Consider the following 23,910-nt stretch of genomic DNA (forward strand, 5'->3'; position numbering starts at 1 on the left):
GGTGTTCGGACTCAAAAAAAAAAGCCGTGACTTCATCTGAAGATGGCAGTACGCCCTTGTTTAATACTGTAATATCTATCATATGCCATCACAGTGTAAAAAAAAAATAAAAAATACATGGATTAAAAAAAATACATAAATAGAAAAAAAATAGATAGAAAAATAAACAGAAAAAACAATAAAATGGATTAAAAAATATATAAAATAAAAAAAAAATAGATTTCAAAATACATAAATATAAAAAATAAATGGATTAAAAAATACATCAATATAAAGAAAATCGATTTAAAAATACATAAATAGGAAAAATAATAAATGGATTAAAAAAAAAGACAAATATAAAAAAATACATTTAAAATACATAAATATAAAAAATAATAAATGGATTAAAAAATACATCAATATAAAGAAAATCGATTTAAAAATACATAAATAGGAAAAATAATAAATGGATTAAAAAAAAAGACAAAATATAAAAAAATACATTTAAAATACATAAATATAAAAAATAATAAATGGATTAAAAAATACATCAATATAAAGAAAATCGATTTAAAAATACATAAATAGGAAAAATAATAAATGGATTAAAAAAAAAGACAAATATAAAAAAATACATTTAAAAATACATAAATATAAAAAATAATAATAGGATTGAAAAAAAACAAAAATAAAAAAAAACATTTAAAAATACATAAATAAAAATTATAAATGGATTGAAAAGTAGATAAATAGAAAAAATAGATTTAAATTGGCATCAAAGAGTTAAGCTGGTCATAGATGGATTGAAATTCGGCCGGTTAAGCTGTGATTGGCTTGAATATCCATATGTGATCACTCCTACTCAACAGAAGTGTTGGAAATGTTTATCTCGATAAGCAGCTGCTGATCAGTGTATTCTGACAGTGGAGAGTCCCTGCTGTTAGAATACAATACCTAAACTGGGTGGATTCTTCTGTCCGCCTTGAGTGTGGATGGAGGAATCAGGTTTTTTTTTTTCCCCTTCTTCATTCAACCCACTGACTGAACAAAGAAGCAAAAACAATCCATAGGGAAGTGTACAGGGGGGTCAGGAAGGCAGAGGATAGGGTCAATAGTTTGTAGGGCAGTGTATAGGGGTCAGAAAGGCGGAGGACAGGGGTCAGCAGAGAGGAAGACAGGGGTCAGTACAGTGACAGATTAGGGCAATACAGTGACAGATTAGGGTGAGGTATGGGGGGGATGTATGCGGAGGATGGGGGGGATGTATGGGCAAGATGGCGGGATGTATAGGGGGGATGTATGGGGAGGATGGGGGGGATGTATGGGGAAGATGGGGGGGATGTATGGGGAAGATGTATGGGGGGGATGTATGGGGTGGATGGGGGGGATGTATGGGGAAGATGTATGGGGGGGATGTATGGGGAAGATGTATGGGGGGGATGTATGGGGAAGATGTATGGGGGGGATGTATGGGGAAGATGTATGGGGGGGATGTATGGGGAAGATGTATGGGGGGGATGTATGGGGAAGATGTATGGGGGGGATGTATGGGGAAGATGTATGGGGAAGATGTATGGGGGGGATGTATGGGGGGGATGTATGGGGGGGATGTATGGGGAAGATGTATGGGGGGGATGTATGGGGAAGATGTATGGGGGGGATGTATGGGGAAGATGTATGGGGGGGATGTATGGGGAAGATGTATGGGGGGGATGTATGGGGAAGATGTATGGGGGGGATGTATGGGGAAGATGTATGGGGGGGATGTATGGGGAGGATGGGGGATGTATGGGGAAGATGGCGGGATGTATGGGGAGGATGGGGGAGGATGCCGGGATGTATGGAGAGGATGCCGGGATGTATGGAGAGGATGCCGGGATGTATGGAGAGGATGCCGGGATGTATGGAGAGGATGCCGGGATGTATGGAGAGGATGCCCGGATGTATGGAGAGGATGCCCGGATGTATGGAGAGGATGCCCGGATGTATGGAGAGGATGCCCGGATGTATGGAGAGGATGCCCGGATGTATGGAGAGGATGCCCGGATGTATGGAGAGGATGCCCGGATGTATGGGGGAGATGGGGAATGTATGGAGAGGATGGTGGGATGTATGAAGAGGATGGTGGGATGTATGAAGAGGATGGTGGGATGTATGAAGAGGATGGTGGGATGTATGAAGAGGATGGGGGATGTATGAAGAGGATGGGGGATGTATGAAGAGGATGGGGGATGTATGAAGAGGATGGGGGATGTATGAAGAGGATGGGGGATGTATGAAGAGGATGGGGGATGTATGAAGAGGATGGGGGATGTATGAAGAGGATGGGGGATGTATGAAGAGGATGGGGGATGTATGAAGAGGATGGGGGATGTATGAAGAGGATGGGGGATGTATGAAGAGGATGGGGGATGTATGAAGAGGATGGGGGATGTATGGAGAGGATGGGGGATGTATGGAGAGGATGGGGGATGTATGGAGAGGATGGGGGATGTATGGAGAGGATGGGGGATGTATGGAGAAGATGGGGGATGTATGGAGAGGATGGGGGATGCATGGAGAGGATGGGGGATGTATGGAGAGGATGGGGGATGTATGGAGAGGATGGGGGATGTATGGAGAGGATGGGGGATGTATGGAGAAGATGGGGGATGTATGGAGAGGATGGGGGATGCATGGAGAGGATGGGGGATGCATGGAGAGGATGGGGGATGCATGAAGAGGATGGGGGATGCATGAAGAGGATGGGGGATGTATGAAGAGGATGGGGGATGTATGGAGAGGATGGGGGATGTATGGAGAGGATGGGGGATGTATGGAGAGGATGGGGGATGCATGGAGAGGATGGCCTGTAAAAATGTATTATAAGGCTTTTGCTAAATAAATAAATAAAAAACAAAAACAAACAAACATGACCAGGCCATTTTTTTTGCTATTCGGCACCACACTACTCTTTTTTTTTTTTTTTTTTTTCCACTGGAAATTGTGCGGTCATACAACGCTGTACCCAATTGAAATCTAAATCATTTTTTTCCCACAGAGCTTTATTTTGGTGAAATATTGGTGAAATATTCTGATCCATTTTGGCCAAAATTTATGCCGAAATTTGATTTCTTAAATTTTTTTTAGTGGACAGGTTCAATAGCAAAAAGTCAAAAATATATAAGTTCTCAAAACTGTCTTTTTTTTTTTATAGTTCAAAAAATAAAAAAAAAAAACATACAGGCGATTAAACACCATCAAAAGAAAGCTCTTTTCACAGGAAAAAAAAAAAAGGACCTAAATGTCATCTGGGTGCAGCGTTGCATGACCGCGCAATTGTCAGTAAAAGTAACGCAGCGCCGTAACGCAACAAATGGCCTGGTCAGGAGGGCAAGTGGTTAATAAAGAGTCCTGTGTGTTTGTCAACACAGGACTCTGAGCTGTGATTGGTCACAGCCGATCAGCAGGGTTCGGCCAACATTTTGGTCTGAAGCTTGTTGACAAAATTGCCCAATCACAGACCCGGGAGCCAGCCAAATGTCCAATCACAGACCCGGGAGCCAGCCAAATATATATACACACGACTGAGCCTGCCAGTGCCTCCCTGCAGCAGTAAATCTACAGCGGTGGGACACCAAGTGGTTCATCAAAATACAATCCCTTAGCAACGTGGTCAGATTCTTTCATTTTTACCCCCCACTTATATGCATACAAACATCTGACCTGTTCCAGATGGACACCAGGCCGTACTCATTCTGCTCCCCACTGGCGCTCTTCTTGCCGTTGCTCCCAAGCACCGAGGGACGAACCATTCTCAGTGGCTTCATGTGATAGGTGCTGGCGTGATCGGCGATGTAGTTGTACAGCTGATGAGCGGCGATGATCTCTGTAGGAACAGACAGCATACCCTGGTACACGTGGTTACGTCCGTACTTGGGGATGTCGGGATGCTGGGAAATGAAGAGCTGCAGGAAACTGGTGAGATCGTAGCCTTGACGCAGAGACATGCTGGAACCCAGCAGATACTGGTGCACCACCCGCAGGTGGAAGTCGTAGCTGAAGGAATGGACGTGCATTAGGTCCCGCACCTTGTCACACTCCTCAGTGAAGAGCATGGAGAGCTGGGGAGAAATAGAAGGAAGATCATTCATTCTCTTGACTTAGCAGAATTGAACTCAAAACTGGAAAACGAGTTGCCTGTTTAGTGGAAGACCCTAGTTGAGACCCAAAAATTCTTGGAAACCAGCAAGGGAAGCCAGTTCTTCCTCTCTCCAAGACACTCATCTATCCCTTAATGTCAAGGAACGCTCCATGAATGATTCAATTTTGTCCTATCTAAAGTCAAGTCAGTCAAGAACCCTGCTACCTGATACGCAGCTGGTGAGATGCCTACCCTCAGGACAACGCGAGAGGCATCAAACGGTGAAGAAACGTCTTCTGTGCGATTTTATTGGTTCTGCCGTGGCCATCCCCCCAGGTACCAGCATTGAGGGTAATGGCCATCCAATGAAGCTGCATAGACAGAGGTGGTGGTTCTCTCAGCCTTAGATACCTTTTTTCTTCAGCGAGGGGATGGGCTTAGTCTTTGGTGGGTTGTTTGACCACCAGTCATCAATGCATGTGATACAAAATGGCCTATTTCTGCCCAGTCCTAAGGCAAACCTGGCCTTACAACATTTCTGGACTCCTACAAGGGCAGGGACCTTGTGGTGATTGTAGGTAGATGTGCGTGTCTACAAATGGTCACCACTTAAATCCTAGACACAGGCTGTATGTGGGGATTCCTCTTTGGCCCAAGTCAAGAATAACGTAGATGTAAACCCAACCTAAAACGAAGATTTCGGATCTCCTGTCAAAAATCGGTATGTTGTGGTCACCCATCCCAGGACTGCAAGGGTTTACGGCTTGTTTAGTCTGGGGAAGGTGCAAAGCATAGACATACTTTCATTATTCCTCTCTCCTCTGACAGCCGGCACTCTCCTAAGCTCCAGGAATGTGTGCGGGGCCCTTGATGTCCTCACAACACAGGTCTGCTGGCCTGACCTCTACATGATAATGTCAGAGAGGCCGCAAGTAGCATACAGGTGACCAATCATGTGGCAGGGAGGAAGATTTCTGGATATGGAATAAGGGCCTGCAGGAACAAACCATAAGGTAAGCTTTTCAGCTCATTCCTTAACCACTAGACCTCGGGTGCCAAACCTGCAGCCTAGGGGCCACATGTGACCATTTGGAACTTTTTGTGCGGACCTCAGGGCCCCTGCAGACACTAATTTGTGTTTCCCTATTGCCCTGTTAAAGTAGTAGTTTAATGTGTGCAGTCTGCGGAAGTCTTCTGAAGCATGTCCCCAGTCTCCAACAGCTCCTAAACCCTGTTCACATTCTCTGACAGTCTCTTACAGCATGTCCGCAATCTCTGACCATCTCTTGTATTATGTCTCCAATCTTTGACCATCGCTTGTGTTATGCCCACAGTCTCTGACCATGTCTTGTCACTGACCCTCTCCTGTATTATGTCTGCAATCTCCAACCATCTCTTGTTTTATGTCCACAGTCTATGACCATCGCCTGTATCATATCTGCAGTCTCTGACCATCTCCTGTATCATATCTGCAGTCTCTGACCATCTCCTGTATCATATCTGCAGTCACTGACCATCTCCTGTATTATGTCCGCAGTCTCCGACCACCTCTTGTTTTATGTCCGCAGTCTCTGACTATCTCCTGTATCATGTCTACAGTCTCTGACTATCTCCTGTATCATGTTTGCCATCTCTACCCATCTCTTGTATTATGTCCGCAGTCTCTGACAATCACCTGTATTATGTCCGCAGTCTCTGACCATCTCCTGTGTCATGTCCGCAGTCTCTGACCATCTCCTGTGTCATGTCTGCAGTCTCTGACCATCTCCTGTGTCATGTCTGCAGTCTCTGACCATCTCCTGTGTCATGTCTGCAGTCTCTGACCATCTCCTGTGTCATGTCTGCAGTCTATCTATCTCCTATATCATGTCTGCATTCTCTGGCCATCTCCTGTATTGTGTCTGCAGTCTCTGACCATCTTCTGTACCACGTCTGTCATCTCTGACCATCTCCTGTATAATGTCTGCCATCTCTGACCATCTCTTTTTATCATGTCTACAGTCTCTGACCATCTCCACTATTATGTCCGCAGTCTCTGACCATCTCTTAGATCAGTAGTTGTCATTATTCCCACTAAAGACTGCTGAGGTTTGAGGGCCACAAGTTGGGCACCAAGGTCTTATATCATGTCTGCAGCCTCTGACTCTCTCTTATATGATGTACGCAGTCTCTAAGCATCTCCTGTATCGTGTCCGCAGTCGCTGACCATCACCTGCGTCGTGTCCGCAGTCGCTGACCATCACCTGCGTCGTGTCCGCAGTCGCTGACCATCACCTGCGTCGTGTCCGCAGTCGCTGACCATCACCTGCGTCGTGTCCGCAGTCGCTGACCATCACCTGCGTCGTGTCCGCAGTCGCTGACCATCTCCTGCGTCGTGTCCGCAGTCGCTGACCATCTCCTGCGTCGTGTCCGCAGTCGCTGACCATCTCCTGCGTCGTGTCCGCAGTCGCTGACCATCTCCTGCGTCGTGTCCGCAGTCGCTGACCATCTCCTGCGTCGTGTCCGCAGTCGCTGACCATCACCTGCGTCGTGTCCGCAGTCGCTGACCATCACCTGCGTCGTGTCCGCAGTCGCTGACCATCACCTGCGTCGTGTCCGCAGTCGCTGACCATCACCTGCGTCGTGTCCGCAGTCGCTGACCATCACCTGCGTCGTGTCCGCAGTCGCTGACCATCTCTTAGATCAGTAGTTGTCATTATTCCCACTAAAGACTGCTGAGGTTTGAGGGCCACAAGTTGGGCACCAAGGTCTTATATCATGTCTGCAGCCTCTGACTCTCTCTTATATGATGTACGCAGTCTCTAAGCATCTCCTGTGTCGTGTCCGCAGTCGCTGACCATCACCTGCGTCGTGTCCGCAGTCGCTGACCATCACCTGCGTCGTGTCCGCAGTCGCTGACCATCACCTGCGTCGTGTCCGCAGTCGCTGACCATCACCTGCGTCGTGTCCGCAGTCGCTGACCATCACCTGCGTCGTGTCCGCAGTCGCTGACCATCACCTGCGTCGTGTCCGCAGTCGCTGACCATCACCTGCGTCGTGTCCGCAGTCGCTGACCATCACCTGCGTCGTGTCCGCAGTCGCTGACCATCACCTGCGTCGTGTCCGCAGTCGCTGACCATCACCTGCGTCGTGTCCGCAGTCGCTGACCATCACCTGCGTCGTGTCCGCAGTCGCTGACCATCACCTGCGTCGTGTCCGCAGTCTCTGACCATCACCTGCGTCGTGTCCGCAGTCGCTGACCATCACCTGCGTCGTGTCCGCAGTCGCTGACCATCACCTGCGTCGTGTCCGCAGTCTCTGACCATCACCTGCGTCGTGTCCGCAGTCTCTGACCATCACCTGCGTCGTGTCCGCAGTCTCTGACCATCACCTGTGTCGTGTCCGCAGTCTCTGACCATCTCCTGTGTCGTGTCCGCAGTCTCTGACCATCACCTGTGTTGTGTCTGCAGTCTCTGACCATCTCCTGTATCGTGTCCGCAGTCTCTGACCATCTCCTGTGTGGTGTCCGCAGTCTCTGACCATCACCTGTGTCATGTCCACAGTCTCTGATCATCACCTGTGTTGTGTTCGCAGTCTCTGACCATCATCTGTGTCGTGTCTGCAGTCTCTGACCATCTCCTGTATCGTGTCCGCAGTCTCTCACCATCTCCTGTGTGGTGTCCGCAGTCTCTGACCATCACCTGTGTCATTTCCACAGTCTCTGACCATCTCCTGTATCGTGTCCGCAGTCTCTGACCATCTCCTGTATCGTGTCCGCAGTCTCTGACCATCTCCTGTGTGGTGTCCGCAGTCTCTGACCATCACCTGTGTCGTGTCCGCAGTCTCTGACCATCTCCTGTATCGTGTCCGCAGTCTCTGACCATCATCTGTGTCGTGTCCGCAGTCTCTGACCATCACCTGTGTCATGTCCACAGTCTCTGACCATCACCTGTGTTGTGTCCGCAGTCTCTGACCATCATCTGTGTCGTGTCTGCAGTCTCTGACCATCTCCTGTATCGTGTCCGCAGTCTCTCACCATCTCCTGTGTGGTGTCCGCAGTCTCTGACCATCACCTGTGTCATTTCCACAGTCTCTGACCATCTCCTGTATCGTGTCCGCAGTCTCTGACCATCTCCTGTATCGTGTCCGCAGTCTCTGACCATCTCCTGTGTGGTGTCTGCAGTCTCTGACCATCACCTGTGTCGTGTCCGCAGTCTCTGACCATCTCCTGTATCGTGTCCGCAGTCTCTGACCATCCACAATATCATATCTGCAGTCTCTGGCCATCTCTCCTGTATTATGTGTGCAGTCTCTGACCATCTGCTGTATCATGTCTGAAGTCTCTGACCATCTCTTATATCATACCCACAGTCTTTGACTATATCCTGCATGAAGGACACTGAATTTTATGTGCAGCCCTTTGGTGATATCAGGGGCCACACTTGAGGCCCCCACGTCAAGAAATTTGACTACCACTGCCCTAAACTGAGTATTTAACCCTTGCTATATGTGGGGGGAGGTGCTTTGTTCAAAGTACAAAGACCAGCAGGTCATTGGGTAGTAAAGGCGCTAGCATTTAGAGGTTGAATGATGGGGGTGGAGCTTAGTGTCATCGCAGGGAGGGGCTTAAAGCTGAAGTCCAGGGACAGAAAGGGACAATTTGTAGCATATACAAGGAAAGACCAGATTTTGTACAGCTCTCAGCATTCCCTATAGACAAAGCTCTCTACTTTTTTTTTTTTTTTTAATGCCACATTCAGGATAAATTACTTTTTCTGAATTTTTAGTTCCAAGTACCTGCACAATTAAAAGGATTATTTCAATGATTCACCCAATTTCCATTACTGCTTCAACAGCCTAGGGCTCTGAAATGACAGAAATTCCCCAGCACGCCATAAGATTTTCTTTTTTAAACTGATTGTTAATTAACTGTACATTCAAAGGATTACAAGAGATGCTTGAATCTTTGTAGTAGCCGACTTGAAACTGTCACGGAATTACAATAAAATTCTTCAACCTTGCTGTGACAGACTTACGATCGTCAGGCTAAATACCCGTACCTGTCTCATCTGGCCATTATAATAAAATGCTGTGGACTGGGCCGCTCCCAGCATGCCTGGAAAAAAACATCAGAAGGGCCAATCTGTCTGCCAAGTGGCTGTCAAAACCGATGGCCTAGTTATTGGGTCAAGTCTCCCCCCTCCATGTTAGGGCTCCATGTACACGGGGCGTTTGGAAAACTCTTCTGAACGATGGAAACTGACTGCTGGAAAACGTAGGTTAATCCCTTGGCGCCAGCGCTTCCCAGCACTTGAAGGGTTTCAGAAGCTGGGAGGCGGGGGCGGGGTTTTAAGGTCATGTGACCGCCGTGATTCGCCATCACGGCGGTCACATGATCGGGAAAGGTCCCGATCGAAAGAGATTGGGACCTTTCCGTGAGTACCGGACATGTCTGTCTGAAATAGTTAATTTTTTACTATTTTTCAGTACATTCTGGAATCTTTTTTTCCAGTGCATCCTGAGGTAATCTTTAAAAAATGCTTCGAAACGCAAACGCGCATGTGATGGGAGTGACTTTGGGTGGGGGGCCCATGGGGCACAGCCCTCTTTGGAGAGGTGGAGAGACCCCTGTCTCAGCTCCCCACATCCCCATTATGTGTGAGTTACCCTGTGCCTGTTAGGGGTACAGGGTGGAATGTCCTAGTATTGTGTGGACATGTATAGGCGGGGTGTGGGGGTTGTTTATTGTTTACTGCCACATGGTTGTTCCATTGTTCTATTGTGTCTTGCTTGCCAGCAAACTATTATGGGATGCATGTGTTCCTGTATTGTCTACTGCCAGGTGGTGTATCCCTTTGTTCTATTGCAGGGGTGGGCAAACATTTTGACTTGAGGGCCGCAATGGGTTCATATATTGGACCCGGGGGCCGGACCAAGAGTAGATGAATGATGTGTATGTGTCATCCATAGTAAGTATAGTATTATTCCCCCATAGTAAGCATAGTAATTAATCCCCCATATAGTAATTCATCCCCCCTATAGTAATTCATCCCCCCTATAGTAATTCATCTCCCCTATAGTAATTCATCTCCCCTATAGTAATTCATCCCCCCCATAGTAATTCATCTCCCCTATAGTAATTCATCCCCCCTATAGTAATTCATCCCCCATATAGTAATTCATCCCCCCTATAGTAATTCATCCCCCTTATAGTAATTCATCCCCCTTATAGTAATTCATCCCCCCTATAGTAATTCATCCCCCCTATAGTAATTCATCCCCCCTATAGTAATTCATCCCCCATATAGTAATTCATCCCCCATAGTAATTCATCCCCCATAGTAATTCATCCCCCCTATAGTAATTCATCCCCCCTATAGTAATTCATCCCCCATAGTAATTCATCCCCCCTATAGTAATTCATCCCCCCTATAGTAATTCATCCCCCCCATAGTAATTCATCCCCCCTATAGTAATTCATCCCCCCTATAGTAATTCATCCCCCCTATAGTAATTCATCCCCCATAGTAATTCATCCCCCATAGTAATTCATCCCCCCTATAGTAATTCATCCCCCCTATAGTAATTCATCCCCCCTATAGTAATTCATCCCCCATAGTAATTCATCCCCCCTATAGTAATTCATCCCCCATAGTAATTCATCCCCCATATAGTAATTCATCCCCCATATAGTAATTCACCCCTCATATTAATTCATCCCCCATATAGTAATTCATCCCCCATAGTAATTCATCCCCCCTATAGTAATTCATCCCCCCTATAGTAATTCATCCCCCCTATAGTAAGTCATCCCCCCTATAGTAATTCACCCCCCATAGTAATTCATTCCTCATATTAATTCATCCCCCATATTAAGTCCCCAAGTCCCCCCTGTGTCAATTCACTTACCTTTGCTCCGCGCGTTCCTCTCGCCGTGTTCCCGCACCGTTCCGGTGTATCATGAAAATCTGTCTCCTATGAGGATCTGTCCCCCCCGACGTATCTGCGCATGTGCCAGTTTCATTAGCAGCCGATCGGCGATCTCCGGCACATGCGCAGATATGTCGAGGGGGACAGATCCTCATAGGAGACAGATTTTCATGCTACACCGGTCTTCAGGGCGGACTGTGAGAGGAGCCTAGCTCCCCTCACGTTCTTCACGCTGCCCCGCCTACACACATCCTGACAGCCATTCTGACAGTATCACGCTCCGCGGGCCAAATTAAAAGGTCCGCCGGGCCGTATACAGCCCGCGGGCCGTAGTTTGCCCATTGCTGTTCTATTGTGTCTTGGTTTGGTGGGGGGTGTTTCCGGCAGCACTCCCCCCTGATGGGACAGCTTGCTGAGGTGTTTCCTGTTACTGGTTGTATTTCCCCGCCCTGTGTATGTATCTTGTGTTTGTGTTAAAATAAAGCAGTTCACTTCCGGTCTTATGAAGCTTGGTGCTGTCCCGTCCTGTATGGTCAGCGGCGGTGTCCATGGATAATGTTCGGACAGGGAAGCGGGAGTCTAACGGAAATACCCTAGCCTGACAGGGTCCGGTTCCGTTACAGTGCATAAACAGATGTTTTTTTAACCTCTTCACGCCAACTGCATGCAAAGGTGCGGCCTCCCAGCGTCTGGGCCTTGACGCCGAGCAGCCGCACATTTGCGTGCAATTAAGAAAAACATATGCGCTGAAAGCGTGCACACACAGCACACATGTCCGGTCCTCACGGAAAGGTCCCGATCTCCTCTTTCGATGGGGACCTTTCCGTGAGTACCGGACATGTATGCTGGGAGCACATGTTTTTCTTAATTGCATGCACATATGCGGCCGCTCGGTGTCAAGGCCCATTTGCGTGCGGCCGGCGTGAAGAGGTTAAAAAACGTCTTTTTATCCACATTTGCATACCGCGTTTATGCGGGTTTGCGTTTAGAAGTGTTTTTTAACGATAACCTCAGGAGACCTTCCCAAATGCCCAGAATGCACTGAAAAACAGTAAAAAACTATTTCAGACATTTTGAGAGGAATAGAGAGAGCAGAAGCAGAGAGAGCAGTATGTGTGGAGATGACCTGTCTTTTCTGGTTGTATTCACTATGGATCCCATCATGAGCAGAATGCGGCGCGTCCTACCATTGTTTCCTTCACGCAAAACCTGGAACTGACTGCGCTGGTGTACCGGGTCCATGTGAATACACGGAAAACACTTTGCATGCATTTCTGATGATGAAAAAAGCCTCTTGACAGCATCTGGATATGGAACAGTTGAAAAACGCTTCTGAACGCAAACGTTTATAAACGTGGTTAACCGCGTTTACAACCGTTTGAAACGCCGGTACAATCTACTCCTGAACGCAAGTTTGAAGCATAGAAAAAAACGACTGTAAACTCAACTGCCTGTAAACGACTTTAAAGGACGATGTGTACACGGACACCGAGGAGAACATTAGGGAGAGTTCAGGGGCTGCTGAAAAAAACGCAGAAAAGCTCCTCAACGTCAGCTGCAGTGTACATGAGCCTTCATAGGTAAAGTTGATCCAGGGATATCCGATTGCCTCTCGGGGGATCAGGAAGGAATGGTTTCCCCTGCAGGAGCAGATTGGATCATGCTTTGCTGGGTTTATTTTGCCTTCCTCTGGAGTGCAGTGTACATGAACCCTCAGACATACAAGGTATACTTTCTTATGAATACTATGAGTCCTATTTCCAGCAAATGCAGCGTTGACATCCGTTTAGGAGCTCCATATCCTTGTACCAGAGGTAGGTGTTCACTGTGAGATATAGATGGGGATACAGAGACTGTCGCTGATGGCCAGCCATATGCAGACCCTGCTTCCCCATTTGGAATAGGTACACACATACAACCAAAGAAAGGTAAAGACCCAATCGCTGCACACCAACAAGACCCAAAAAGTAATGGAGATAAAAGCGGCTTCAGCCCACACTCCGTTCATGCTACACCCCAATGCATTTTGTATAGGTACACACTGATTTATCCTGAGTACGCTTTTATGATTTTTTTGTAATTGTTCTGTGGTTTTGTGACACTGTTTCCCCCCCCCCCAATGATGTGAATGTCCCACCCATATGAGAAGGCTCACACATGGCTTTGTGCTATATATAGAGGAGGGTATTCTCAGTTTGAGTAGCTCTGAGGAAGAAGGGATTCCCCTTCGAAACGCGTCAGCTTCATCCTGAGAGTTTCCCCTCTCAATGGGACTCGCACCTGTCTGCCATTCCAATGCGCTGATGTTGGATTTTATATGCTTTTATCAATGCTACTTTTGTGAGTATATATCTGAATTTAATAAATTCACCCTTTACTTATTATTATACAGGATTTATATAGCACCAACAGTTTGCGCAGCGCTGTACAAAATGAAGGCAGACATTACAGTTACAATACAATTTGGTACAAGAGGACACAGAGGGCCCGGCTCCTGGGAGCTTACAATCTAGGAGGAAGGGTTGAGTGATACAAAAGGTAATTGCTGTGGGGGGGGAGGAGCTGATGGAGGAAATAAATGGCAGTTCACTAGGTAGAAGCCGGAGAGGCTTCTTTAAAGAGAAAGGTTTTCAGGGATCATCTAAAAGTGTATAGATTAGGAGACAGCCAGACAGATTGAGGTAGAGAGTTCCACAGGATGGGAGATACTTATTGAGGTAATGTGCAAGGTTGGTGTGCAATTTTTTTTGTTCTTCGTTACAGTTTTTTTCGGGCTTCCCCAGCCTTGTGTTTAACCTCCCTGGCGGTGTAACTAATAAATATTTTTGAATGTCAAAGCGATACATTGTTACCCCTTTGACAACGTGCTGGTGCACGAAACGCATCAGGGTCCCACCGAAGTGACATCACGCCGCCCACGAATCATTATCACTCAATTCTGCAAGTGGTTCTGATTTACTATCGCTGTTCTCTAGCCGGTCTAAAACTGCTTTTGACCTAAAGGGACGCTTTTTGGACGCCATGGACGTTTCTCAGTTTCCAGGCAGAAAGGGAGGTAAAAATGCAAGCAGGGCGCCGGACAAAGCACTCGGGACACAATGTATGTGAAATGGTTTGATACAGGAATGTAATACTAAGAGATTACAGTGTATTGTGTGTGTGTCAAATTTTTACTTTTTTGAATCTGTCGCCGGTTCCGTCCCCCGTACGTCCCAATGCTCGCAGGAAATGGAACCCGGAAGACAGATGCCAACATCGGCCGGCAGACATGGCCAAGGACACAGTGGGAGGACCTCGCGGGATCGTGGGACAAGGTAAGGATCGAGGGATTGCTGCAGAATTCAGTGTGTAGAACCATATATGAAAGTTCATCCAATAGCCGATCAAAGGTTGTGCAGCTTAACCCCCCTGACGGTAATCCCAAGGGTAGCTCGGGGTTACCGCTTTTGGTACTGAAATTGACCCCGAGCTACACTTGGGATTACCGTCAGGGGGGTTAAGCTGCACAACCTTTGATCGGCTATTGGCTGAACTTTCATATATGGTTCTACCCGCTGAATTCTGATCTGGGTCTCTGACCGCAGGAGGTTTTGTATCTGTTTCCAATGCATTTTTCCCCAGGTCTTTGACTAAACCCCCAAGGCAGGGCGAAACGCATCCAAAATCAAGGCCTGTACAGAGCCAAGGCTGAAGCCGCTTTCATCTACATTACACTTGGGTCTGTTGGAGTTCGGTGATTGGGTCTTTGCCTTTCTTCGACTGCATCCACCAAGCCGTTAAGGGCTCTTTCCACACCAGCACCCTTCTGTGTGAGCCACCAGAGTTGGAGATGAGAACCTCGAGCAGCACCCAAAGCTTTCTTGGCCCATGGTCTTAGAAGGTACACACCTACAGTTGAGCTAGTAAGTTTGCACAACCCTAACAGAAATGGTAAAATGTGGACCGGTTACCAAAACATGAGTGATCAGACCAAAAACAAGTATTTCACATTAACATGCAACTATAACCTCCCATTAAAACAGCATGCGGTGCATCATAAGTGTGCCACAAATATCTGTTGATTCTGCCAGTAAAGTCCACTTGATGTAGCTTCCTGTGATAATGTGGCAACAATGTTGCCGTGCTCCTGAATTCACAGCAGAGTTGCCACTCTTGTTCCTGCTTGCACTACAGTGGGAGGAGATGATGTTGCAGAAGCCATGGCCATCAGCGTGGTCACGGATGGTTCACAGGCCTGTAGCTTGGCAATCATCACCTGGCCAAACCCAGTGCTGCCCACTGCTTTCTGGCATCCTGGTACAGTGCAGGGCATGACAGCACTCCTGCACTTGCGCAGGATTTATGTCATCCTGCACAGGCCAATCAAAATGGCCGAATACCAGCACACAGAAGAAGCAGAGGAGAAGAGGTTGGTGTGGGACCTAATGCTCATTGGGCGGTTGGAACAAAGGTAAGCATTGTTGACCTTATGTTTCTGCTCATTGTCATGCCAAGTGTGCCCCATGAGTAGCTTCCGGGCTGATGAAAGCAAATTTTTCTCCAATGTTTTCTGATGATATGCTGCATTCACCATATGTGTTGTATGTATATTTTAGTGATTGTTCTTACAGCATAAAAATGATGGAATGATGCATTTTTGGCTACCATGTATTGTTTTTAGAAGTTGGGCTTCCCCCAGTCATATGCTAATGAACTAGTTTGACTGGCTCATGGAGCTCATGCAATAGGAAGTGATGTTGACAGAATGTAGGGGGAGGGAACAAAGGACTTAAATTCAGCCGTGTGCTGAAGACAAAGGGAAGAGGTTTTGGAGGACTCGGAGAAGCAAGGAGCAGTCTGGAAGAGATCCTGTATAGAAAGAAGACAACTCCATAATAAAGAGAGACTGGAAATAGGAACTTCACCTAGAGATGACACAATCTACAACCTGAGTTAAGTTACCTAGTGTACCCTGTGTTGTATCAAAAAAATCAGATGCCGCCCCCTTCCCCAAAGAGAGAGCCTGACACCGACCAACACCCCCTTCTTCCCCCATGGAAAGAACCTGACATTGACCAACACCATCCCTGCCCCTCCCCCACCTGAGACATACAACCCTGCCCTCCCGTCCCCGGCGAGAGAGAGAAAGACTCACCTTCGCAGCATTGGACATCTCTGGGAGCAAGAGTTGGGCTCTGCATACACCATCAAGCAGCCTCTCACAATCCCACCTGTTCCTCATGCTGCATGTGTCCCTTCTTGTGTCCCTTCTTCCGGGAGGCGGTGCTGCTCCCATGAAAAATGCCACCCTAGGCAAATACCTTGTTTGCCTTGTGGTAAATATGCCCCTGAGTGTACCCCAATTTTATACATTTCCCATGCCAAGGATAGATAGATAGATAGATAACAGATAGATAGATAGATAAATAGATAATAGATAGATAGATAGATAGATAGATAGATAGATAGATAGATAGATAGATAATAGATATATAGATAGATAATAGATAGATAGATAGATAATAGATATATAGATAGATAATAGATATATAGATAGATAATAGATAGATAGATAGATAGATAACAGATAGATAGATAATAGATAGATAGATAGATAAATAGATAAATAGATAAATAGATAGATAGATAGATAAATAGATAAATAGATAGATAATAGATAGATAGATAGATAGATAATAGATAGATAGATAATAGATAGATAATAGATAGATAATAGATAGATAGATAATAGATAGATAATAGATAGATAGATAGATAGATAGATAGATAGATAATAGATAGATAGATAATAGATAGATAGATAAATAGATAAATAGATAGATAGATAAATAGATAAATAGATAATAGATAGATAGATAGATAAATAGATAAATAGATAGATAATAGATAGATAGATAGATAGATAATAGATAGATAGATAATAGATAGATAATAGATAGATAATAGATAGATAGATAATAGATAGATAATAGATAGATAGATAGATAGATAGATAGATAGATAATAGATAGATAGATAATAGATAGATAGATAAATAGATAAATAGATAGATAGATAAATAGATAAATAGATAATAGATAGATAGATAGATAGATAGATAATAGATAGATAGATAGATAGATAATAGATAGATAGATAATAGATAGATAGATAATAGATAGATAACAGATAGATAGATAGATAGATAATAGATAGATAGATAATAGATAGATAGATAATAGATAGATAACAGATAGATAGATAGATAATAGATAGATAGATAGATAGATAGATAGATAGATAATAGATAGATAGATAGATAGATAGATAATAGATAATAGATAGATAGATAGAATCATGTGTATATCTGCTTGCCGACCACCCTATAGCACTTTTACTGCTACTGGGCAGCCGCTCTGCAGAATCATGTATATATTTGTGATTCTGCACTTTCGGGTAGGGGGTATGCCGCTTCTGCTGTGATTTGTCACAACAGAAGTCCATCAGTGGGTGCCAGCCAATGGCTGACCGCAGGCACCCATTGATTGGCAAGAAGACACACAGGATGGAGCTCTACATATGTTAATGCACAGCTCTGTCCTGTCCGCGAGGATGTGCTGGATTTTGTTTCCCTGCAGGGGAATAAAATCCAGCACCTCCCTTAGTGAAAATGCCTAAAAGTAAACACAAACACTGGTTAGGCAAACAGTTAACACTCTGATCACCCTAGTTGTTTAATCCCCTTCCCAGCCAGTGTCATTAGTACAGTGACAGTGTATATTTTTAGCACTGTTCACTGTATTAGTGTCACTGGTTCCCACAAGGTGTCAGATTGTCCGCCGCAATATCGCAGTTTCTGATCCTAGTATAAAAATAAATACCAGTATAAAATAAATAAAAATTCCAGTATCTATCCGATAGTTTGTAGACACTAACTTTTGCGCAAACCAAGAGTAGCCGGGATCCTCCTCTTCTCGGATCCCTGCAGGCTCTCCTGGCCCCTCCCTCCTGTCAGGTTCCCCCACAGCAAGCAGCTTCCTATGGGGGCACCAGCTGCTTCGTGTGTCCATTCACACACGAAGCCGCGGCTTGGCCCTGCTCCCTCTCTCATTGACTGACTGGCTGTGATTGACAGCAGCGGGAGCCAATGGCTCCAACTTGCTGTCTCTGCCAAAAGGGAGGCAGAGACCTAGGTCTCGGCCAATAGGGAGGCAGAGACCTGGGACAGCCGAGGCTGTTGCTCACATTGCTGGATCGTGATGAGGCTCAGGTGAATATTGAGGGGGCTGTGGGCACTGCTGTACACAGACGTTTTTTTGCCTTCATGCATAGAGTGCACAAAGGTAAAAAACCTTCAGCCTTTACAACTACTTTAAAAGACAAAGCAAAACAGCCTGCCATCATCTTTGAGTAAGTTTACTGTATCGCTCTGGCTCACACCATCCTCAACACAGCAAAGATCCACCACCATGCTTCACAGTAGAGATGGTGGGCCTTGTTGACTCTCCAAACACAATGTTTATGGTTAGGATTGTAAAGTTTAATTTTGGTCTCATCACTTCAAGTAGTTGTGTTGGGGCTGTTTTGCGGCGTTGGTGCAGCAAAAAAAGAGGGAACATGTTACAATTTCTGCCAGGGGTGTATAAACCTATGAGCACAGCTGTATGATGTAAACAATAAACAGGCAGCATGTAATACAATAAAAGAAAAGGTGAACTTACACTTACCAAGTCAGTGACATTCTACCCAAAACAGCGGAAAGCGACAAAGTCTTATGTGTGCAGCAGAAACCACCATCACCAATACACAACAGCGTTGGGGGAGAGGGGGGGGATTGGGATATCGTTGCCAAAACTGAACCATGTGCAAAGCGGTCACCAGATCACATGCCAAAGACAACAACAATTCTATTCTCCTGATCCTTTTCACCAAGCGGAGGGACAACTCTCATTCTAATCATCTCACAGCTGGTCAACTGCGACAATGTCGGAGATTTTCCCGTCACCAACACCTGAAGACAATGCGTTAAAGCCCAGCACCAACATGAGAAGCTTATACCCCCCCCCCCAGATGAGGCCTACCGGTTCAGCTCAGCCTTGGTACCACCACCCGATCGTCACCTCCAGAGGTGAGTTTAATTCATTGCAGTGCTGATGCAGAGATTCGGGTTTTCGTTTTCTGAAAACCGTCTGACACTCCCCACTGAGCCATGAACAGAATGGGTAATGTGACATTGCGGAGAGGATCACACACAGCGACAGGGCTGACGCGCTCATGAAAAAGAGACAGGAGAACAGAAGTGGTGGCGTGCCGTCAGACACGCCGCGCGGGATTACGAGAGCCGCTGACACATACTTAGAAAATTACAAAGTGTGAGAAGAGGAAGGGATGACGATTGTTCAGCATTAACACAGAGGCACCAAAACACAGGTTATTGTTCCATGACAAACAAGGACAGGAGGCGGGACACCAGGAGTGCGGACAGCGCCAAGTGCGGGAGGGGCCTGAGAGCAGGGGGGGGTGGGGGGAAGGGAGAGACAGGACATACCGCAGACTCGGAGGCACTTTCAGGGGTATTCCTGCAATGGGTTCGCATGGAGAGGGCACCCTGATAAGAGAGGACATGACACTTGTACACAACAGAAAGAGAACGCACAGACAAGATGGCTGCTTAACCAACACGGACAGTTTTCCTTACACGGCTCAGGCAGACACGGGACTCTCAGCAGTAAGGAACGAGGGAGCAGCTGTCTGACAGATCACACAAAATGCGGTTATTATAAATGATTTGTCCCTGCACTGTAAGCTGTAGGGATTAGGATGACAGGCTGCCAGGCCACACACACATACAGACATTCTCAACGGGGCACAAGGGACCTACAATAATACAAAACCATATTCTAATTGGCTCAATGCGATCTACTAAGATATGGTTGCTGTTGGTGACTGTGATTTAGATTTTGTCATTGTGCTTCGAATTTTACTTTACTGACCATCTAGCATCAGAGCAGGTGAAGGAATTCAGGAATGAACATAAACAATCCATTTTCAGAGGGTTGGGTGGCGTATATGATGCCTGTAAGAAATGGGAATGCAGCCTATCCATTCACTAGGGACTGGTGACATCACTGAGAAAGTAGCCTATCCATTCACTAGAGACAAGTGACATCACTGAGAACGCAGCCTATCCATTCGCTAGGGACCAGTGACATCACTGAGAATGCAGTCTATTCACTAGAGACCAGTGACATCACTGAGAAAGTAGCCTATCCATTCACTAGAGACCGGTGACATCACTGAGAATGCAGCCTATCCATTCACTAGAGAGCGGTGACATCACTGAGAATGCAGCCTATCCATTCACTAGAGAACAGTGACATCACTGAGAATACAGCCTATCCATTCACTAGAGACCAGTGACATCACTGAGAATGCAGCCTATCCTTTCACTAGAGACCGGTGACATCACTGAGAATGCAGCCTATCCATTCACTAGAGAACAGTGACATCACTGAGAATACAGCCTATCCATTCACTAGAGACCAGTGACATCACTGAGAAAGTAGCCTATCCTTTCACTAGAGACCAGTGACATCACTGAGAATGCAGCCTATCCATTCACTAGAGACAAGTGACATCACTGAGAATGCAGCCTATCCATTCGTTAGGGACTGGTGACATCACTGAGAAAGTAGCCTATCCATTTGCTAGGGACCAGTGACATCACTGAGAATGCAACCTATTCACTAGAGACCAGTGACATCACTGAGAATGCAGCCTATCCATTCACTAGAAACTGGTGACATCACTGAGAATACAGCCTATCCATTCACTAGAGACCGGTGACATCACTGAGAATACAGCCTATCCATTCACTAGAGACCGGTGACATCACTGAGAATGCAGCCTATCCATTCACTAGAGACCGGTGACATCACTGAGAATGCAGCCTATCCATTCACTAGAGACCGGTGACATCACTGAGAATACAGCCTATCCATTCACTAGAGACCAGTGACATCACTGAGAAGTCAGCCTATCCATTCACTAGAGAACAGTGACATCACTGAGAATGCAGCCTATCCATTCACTAGAGACCGGTGACATCACTGAGAATACAGCCTATCCATTCACTAGAGACCAGTGACATCACTGAGAAGTCAGCCTATCCATACATTAGAAACAAGTGACATCACTGAGAATGCAGCGGTGACATCACTAACGATGTGGATAATTCATTCACTGGGAACCGTTGACATGACTTACAATTTCAGTGAAGGAAGATTAAGTTACAGAGTATATAGATGATATACTTCACAGACGTGCAGTAGGTACCTGTGAGTTAACAGACTGGCCCATTGGTATGCGAGAACATTCCAGAGCATATTGCTTCACACAGAAATAGCATCCCTGTGGAAGAAAGACACGGATCAGAATCCTGAGGGTTCAAATCTGCTCAGCTGTCACCATTACCTGTCCGTTCCTCCTACCAACCTGAAAGGAGAGTTCCATCAGCACAATGCCTCCAGGCAGCGCCCTCTGCAGGTGATAAGTGGTCACTGTAGGAGTGGTACTCTGCAAGGCAAACACATTACAGGTTTTATATCATTTAATGACTCTAAACCAGGGGCGGACTGACCATTTGGAAACTCGGGCACTGCCCCGAGGGCCCGGGGTCAGTATGGGGCCCCATGAGATGCCCCTGGTACGTTTTTCATAGACTTTTTTGAGTTTGGGCAAGGACACGGGCCCCATGATCCTCTATTGCCTGGGGGCCCCATGAGTTGTCAGTCCGCCCCTGCTCTAAACCTTATGGCCAGGCACCACAGGGCCAAGCAATTCGCATTTTCTAAAGCCGTGTTCTGCAATGGCACTCTACATATCTTCTCAGTGCAGGTTTCCTTCAACAAGTAGTTTTAGATTCCTTCACCGGCCAGGATAATAATGTGTCTTCCCCGGGTCCCAGCACTCAGCACGTACCTTAGGGCTGCCCTCGCTTTTCGCTTTGGATGCTCTGTTCTCTGAAGCCAATGAAGCCACCGCTCTGATCCGCGCTACGCTGTGGACACAAAGATCGCAAATTTATTCCCGCTTTAGCTTGCTCGTTTTTTTTTTTTAATGGCTATATACTTTATTAACCACTTCCAGTCCGGACACTTTTACCCCCTTCCTGACCGGACACTTTTACCCCCTTCCTGACCAGGGCAATTTTCAGCTTTCAGCGCTATCACACTTTGAATGACAATTGCGCAGTCATGCAACACTGTACCCAAATTAATTTTTTACCATTTTTTTGAGACAGATAAAGCTTTATTTTGGTGGTATTTATTCACCACTGGGATTTTTTTTTTTTTGCTATGTAATGAAAAAGTCCAAATATTTTGAACAAAAGTGTTTTTTTTTTATAAAATTTTGCAAATAAATAATATTTCATCATAAATCTTGGCCAAAATGTATTCCGTTATCTTTTTAGCAAAAAAACAAAAAAAAAAAACAAATTAGTTTATAACCAAAAATTATAATTTTTAAACATTTTTTTTTACATTTTTATATTATTATTTTTTATTTATTTATTTTTTTTTACATACGGTCACCCTAGCAGTACAGTGTCACCATGGTGACACTACTACTTGTGAGGGGTGATGAAGATTTTTTTTTTTTTTTTTTACTGATTGCTTTTATACCCATATAGGATGTAAAAGCAATAATTTCTCTTTCTCTCTGTCTGCATTCTTGCAGTCATTGAGAAGTACTGAGTGAGCTGTGATTGGTCACAGCTTGTCACATGGTAGAAGGCTGTTGTGAATAGCCTTGTACCATGTGACCTCTGTGATCATTCACAGATTTCACACGTAGTAAGCAATGATGTCACAAGTGACATCTTGCTTACTACTTTGCATGTGATCACTGATTGGCCAATCAGTGATCACATGATTGGGACCTCGTACAGAGGTCCCGTCCGACGATCAGTGTTTCACTGTGTCCGGAGGACACAGCGGGCACCGGATCGCGGTGCTGCGCGCTCCCAGGGAGCGCGCACAAGCAGGGTGTGGGGAGGCCGTTCATAAACGGCCACCCGACCCTGTACTGCCACCGTCCGGCCGTTTATATACACAACGGCCGGTCGGGAAGTGGTTAAAGAGACTCGGTCACCGCACCTTGGGTTGATTGAAGAAGAACTGCAGCCTTTTTTTTTTCCCCCAAAAGGAAAGTTAAAGAAGAACTCCAGGCATGGTATATTTTGACATAGTATCATAGGCGCAGTTTGGACCAACGTAACTATGTACATACCATCCCTGACTGATGCCCCTAGAAGCAGGAATCCACTGGGGTAGGCATTGCTATTTCAGTGATCTCAACTAACTTCCAGGTCTCACGCTGAGCAGCCGGCCTGATGTATTGTGAACACAGGTGGTCAGCCATTCAGCATGGGTGCCATTCAGATATCACTTCGCATTTTCTGAATGAATGCAAAACATTCTCTGATTGGACGAGGTGGTGGGGTAGTGATGTCACATGCTCCACCTCAATCAGTGGAGGCATTGCCATTCATTCAAATAATACAAAACATTCTCTGATTGGATGAGGTGGTGGGGTGGGGCAGTGATGTCACATGCTCCACCTCAATCAGTGGAGGCTTTGCCATTCATTCAGAAAATACAAAGCAATCTCTGATTGGACGAGGTGGTGGGGTGGGGAAGTGATGCCACATGCTCCACCTCAATCAGTGGAGGCTTTGCCATTCATTCAGAAAATACAAAGCATTCTCTGATTGGACGAGGTGGTGGGGTGGGGAAGTGATGCCACATGCTCCACCTCAATCAGTGGAGGCTTTGCCATTCATTCAGAAAATACAAAGCATTCTCTGACTGGACGAGGTGGTGGGGTGGGGAAGTGATGCCACATGCTCCACCTCA

At 46.0% G+C, this 23,910-nt stretch overlaps 1 protein-coding gene across 1 annotated transcript in view; it reads right to left on the reverse strand.

Annotated features, from left to right (window-relative positions):
- SZT2 (SZT2 subunit of KICSTOR complex) overlaps positions 1 to 23,910 on the reverse strand; it is a gene marked incomplete at its 5' end in the record, with an annotated part of 137,111 nt that overhangs the window by 36,078 nt on the left and 77,123 nt on the right. The window contains 5 exons of the mRNA XM_089660816.1: positions 3,688 to 4,085; positions 19,542 to 19,601; positions 21,329 to 21,403; positions 21,488 to 21,568; positions 21,974 to 22,052. Of these exons, the coding sequence (XP_089516942.1) occupies positions 3,688 to 4,085; positions 19,542 to 19,601; positions 21,329 to 21,403; positions 21,488 to 21,568; positions 21,974 to 22,052 (693 nt within the window). The remainder of the gene's footprint in view (positions 1 to 3,687; positions 4,086 to 19,541; positions 19,602 to 21,328; positions 21,404 to 21,487; positions 21,569 to 21,973; positions 22,053 to 23,910) is intronic.

The sequence above is a fragment of the Staurois parvus genome, unplaced genomic scaffold (assembly GCF_062004578.1).
Source record: "Staurois parvus isolate SC_StPar_1 unplaced genomic scaffold, SC_StPar_1.0 ptg001281l, whole genome shotgun sequence".
NCBI classification, from domain to species: domain Eukaryota; kingdom Metazoa; phylum Chordata; class Amphibia; order Anura; family Ranidae; genus Staurois; species Staurois parvus.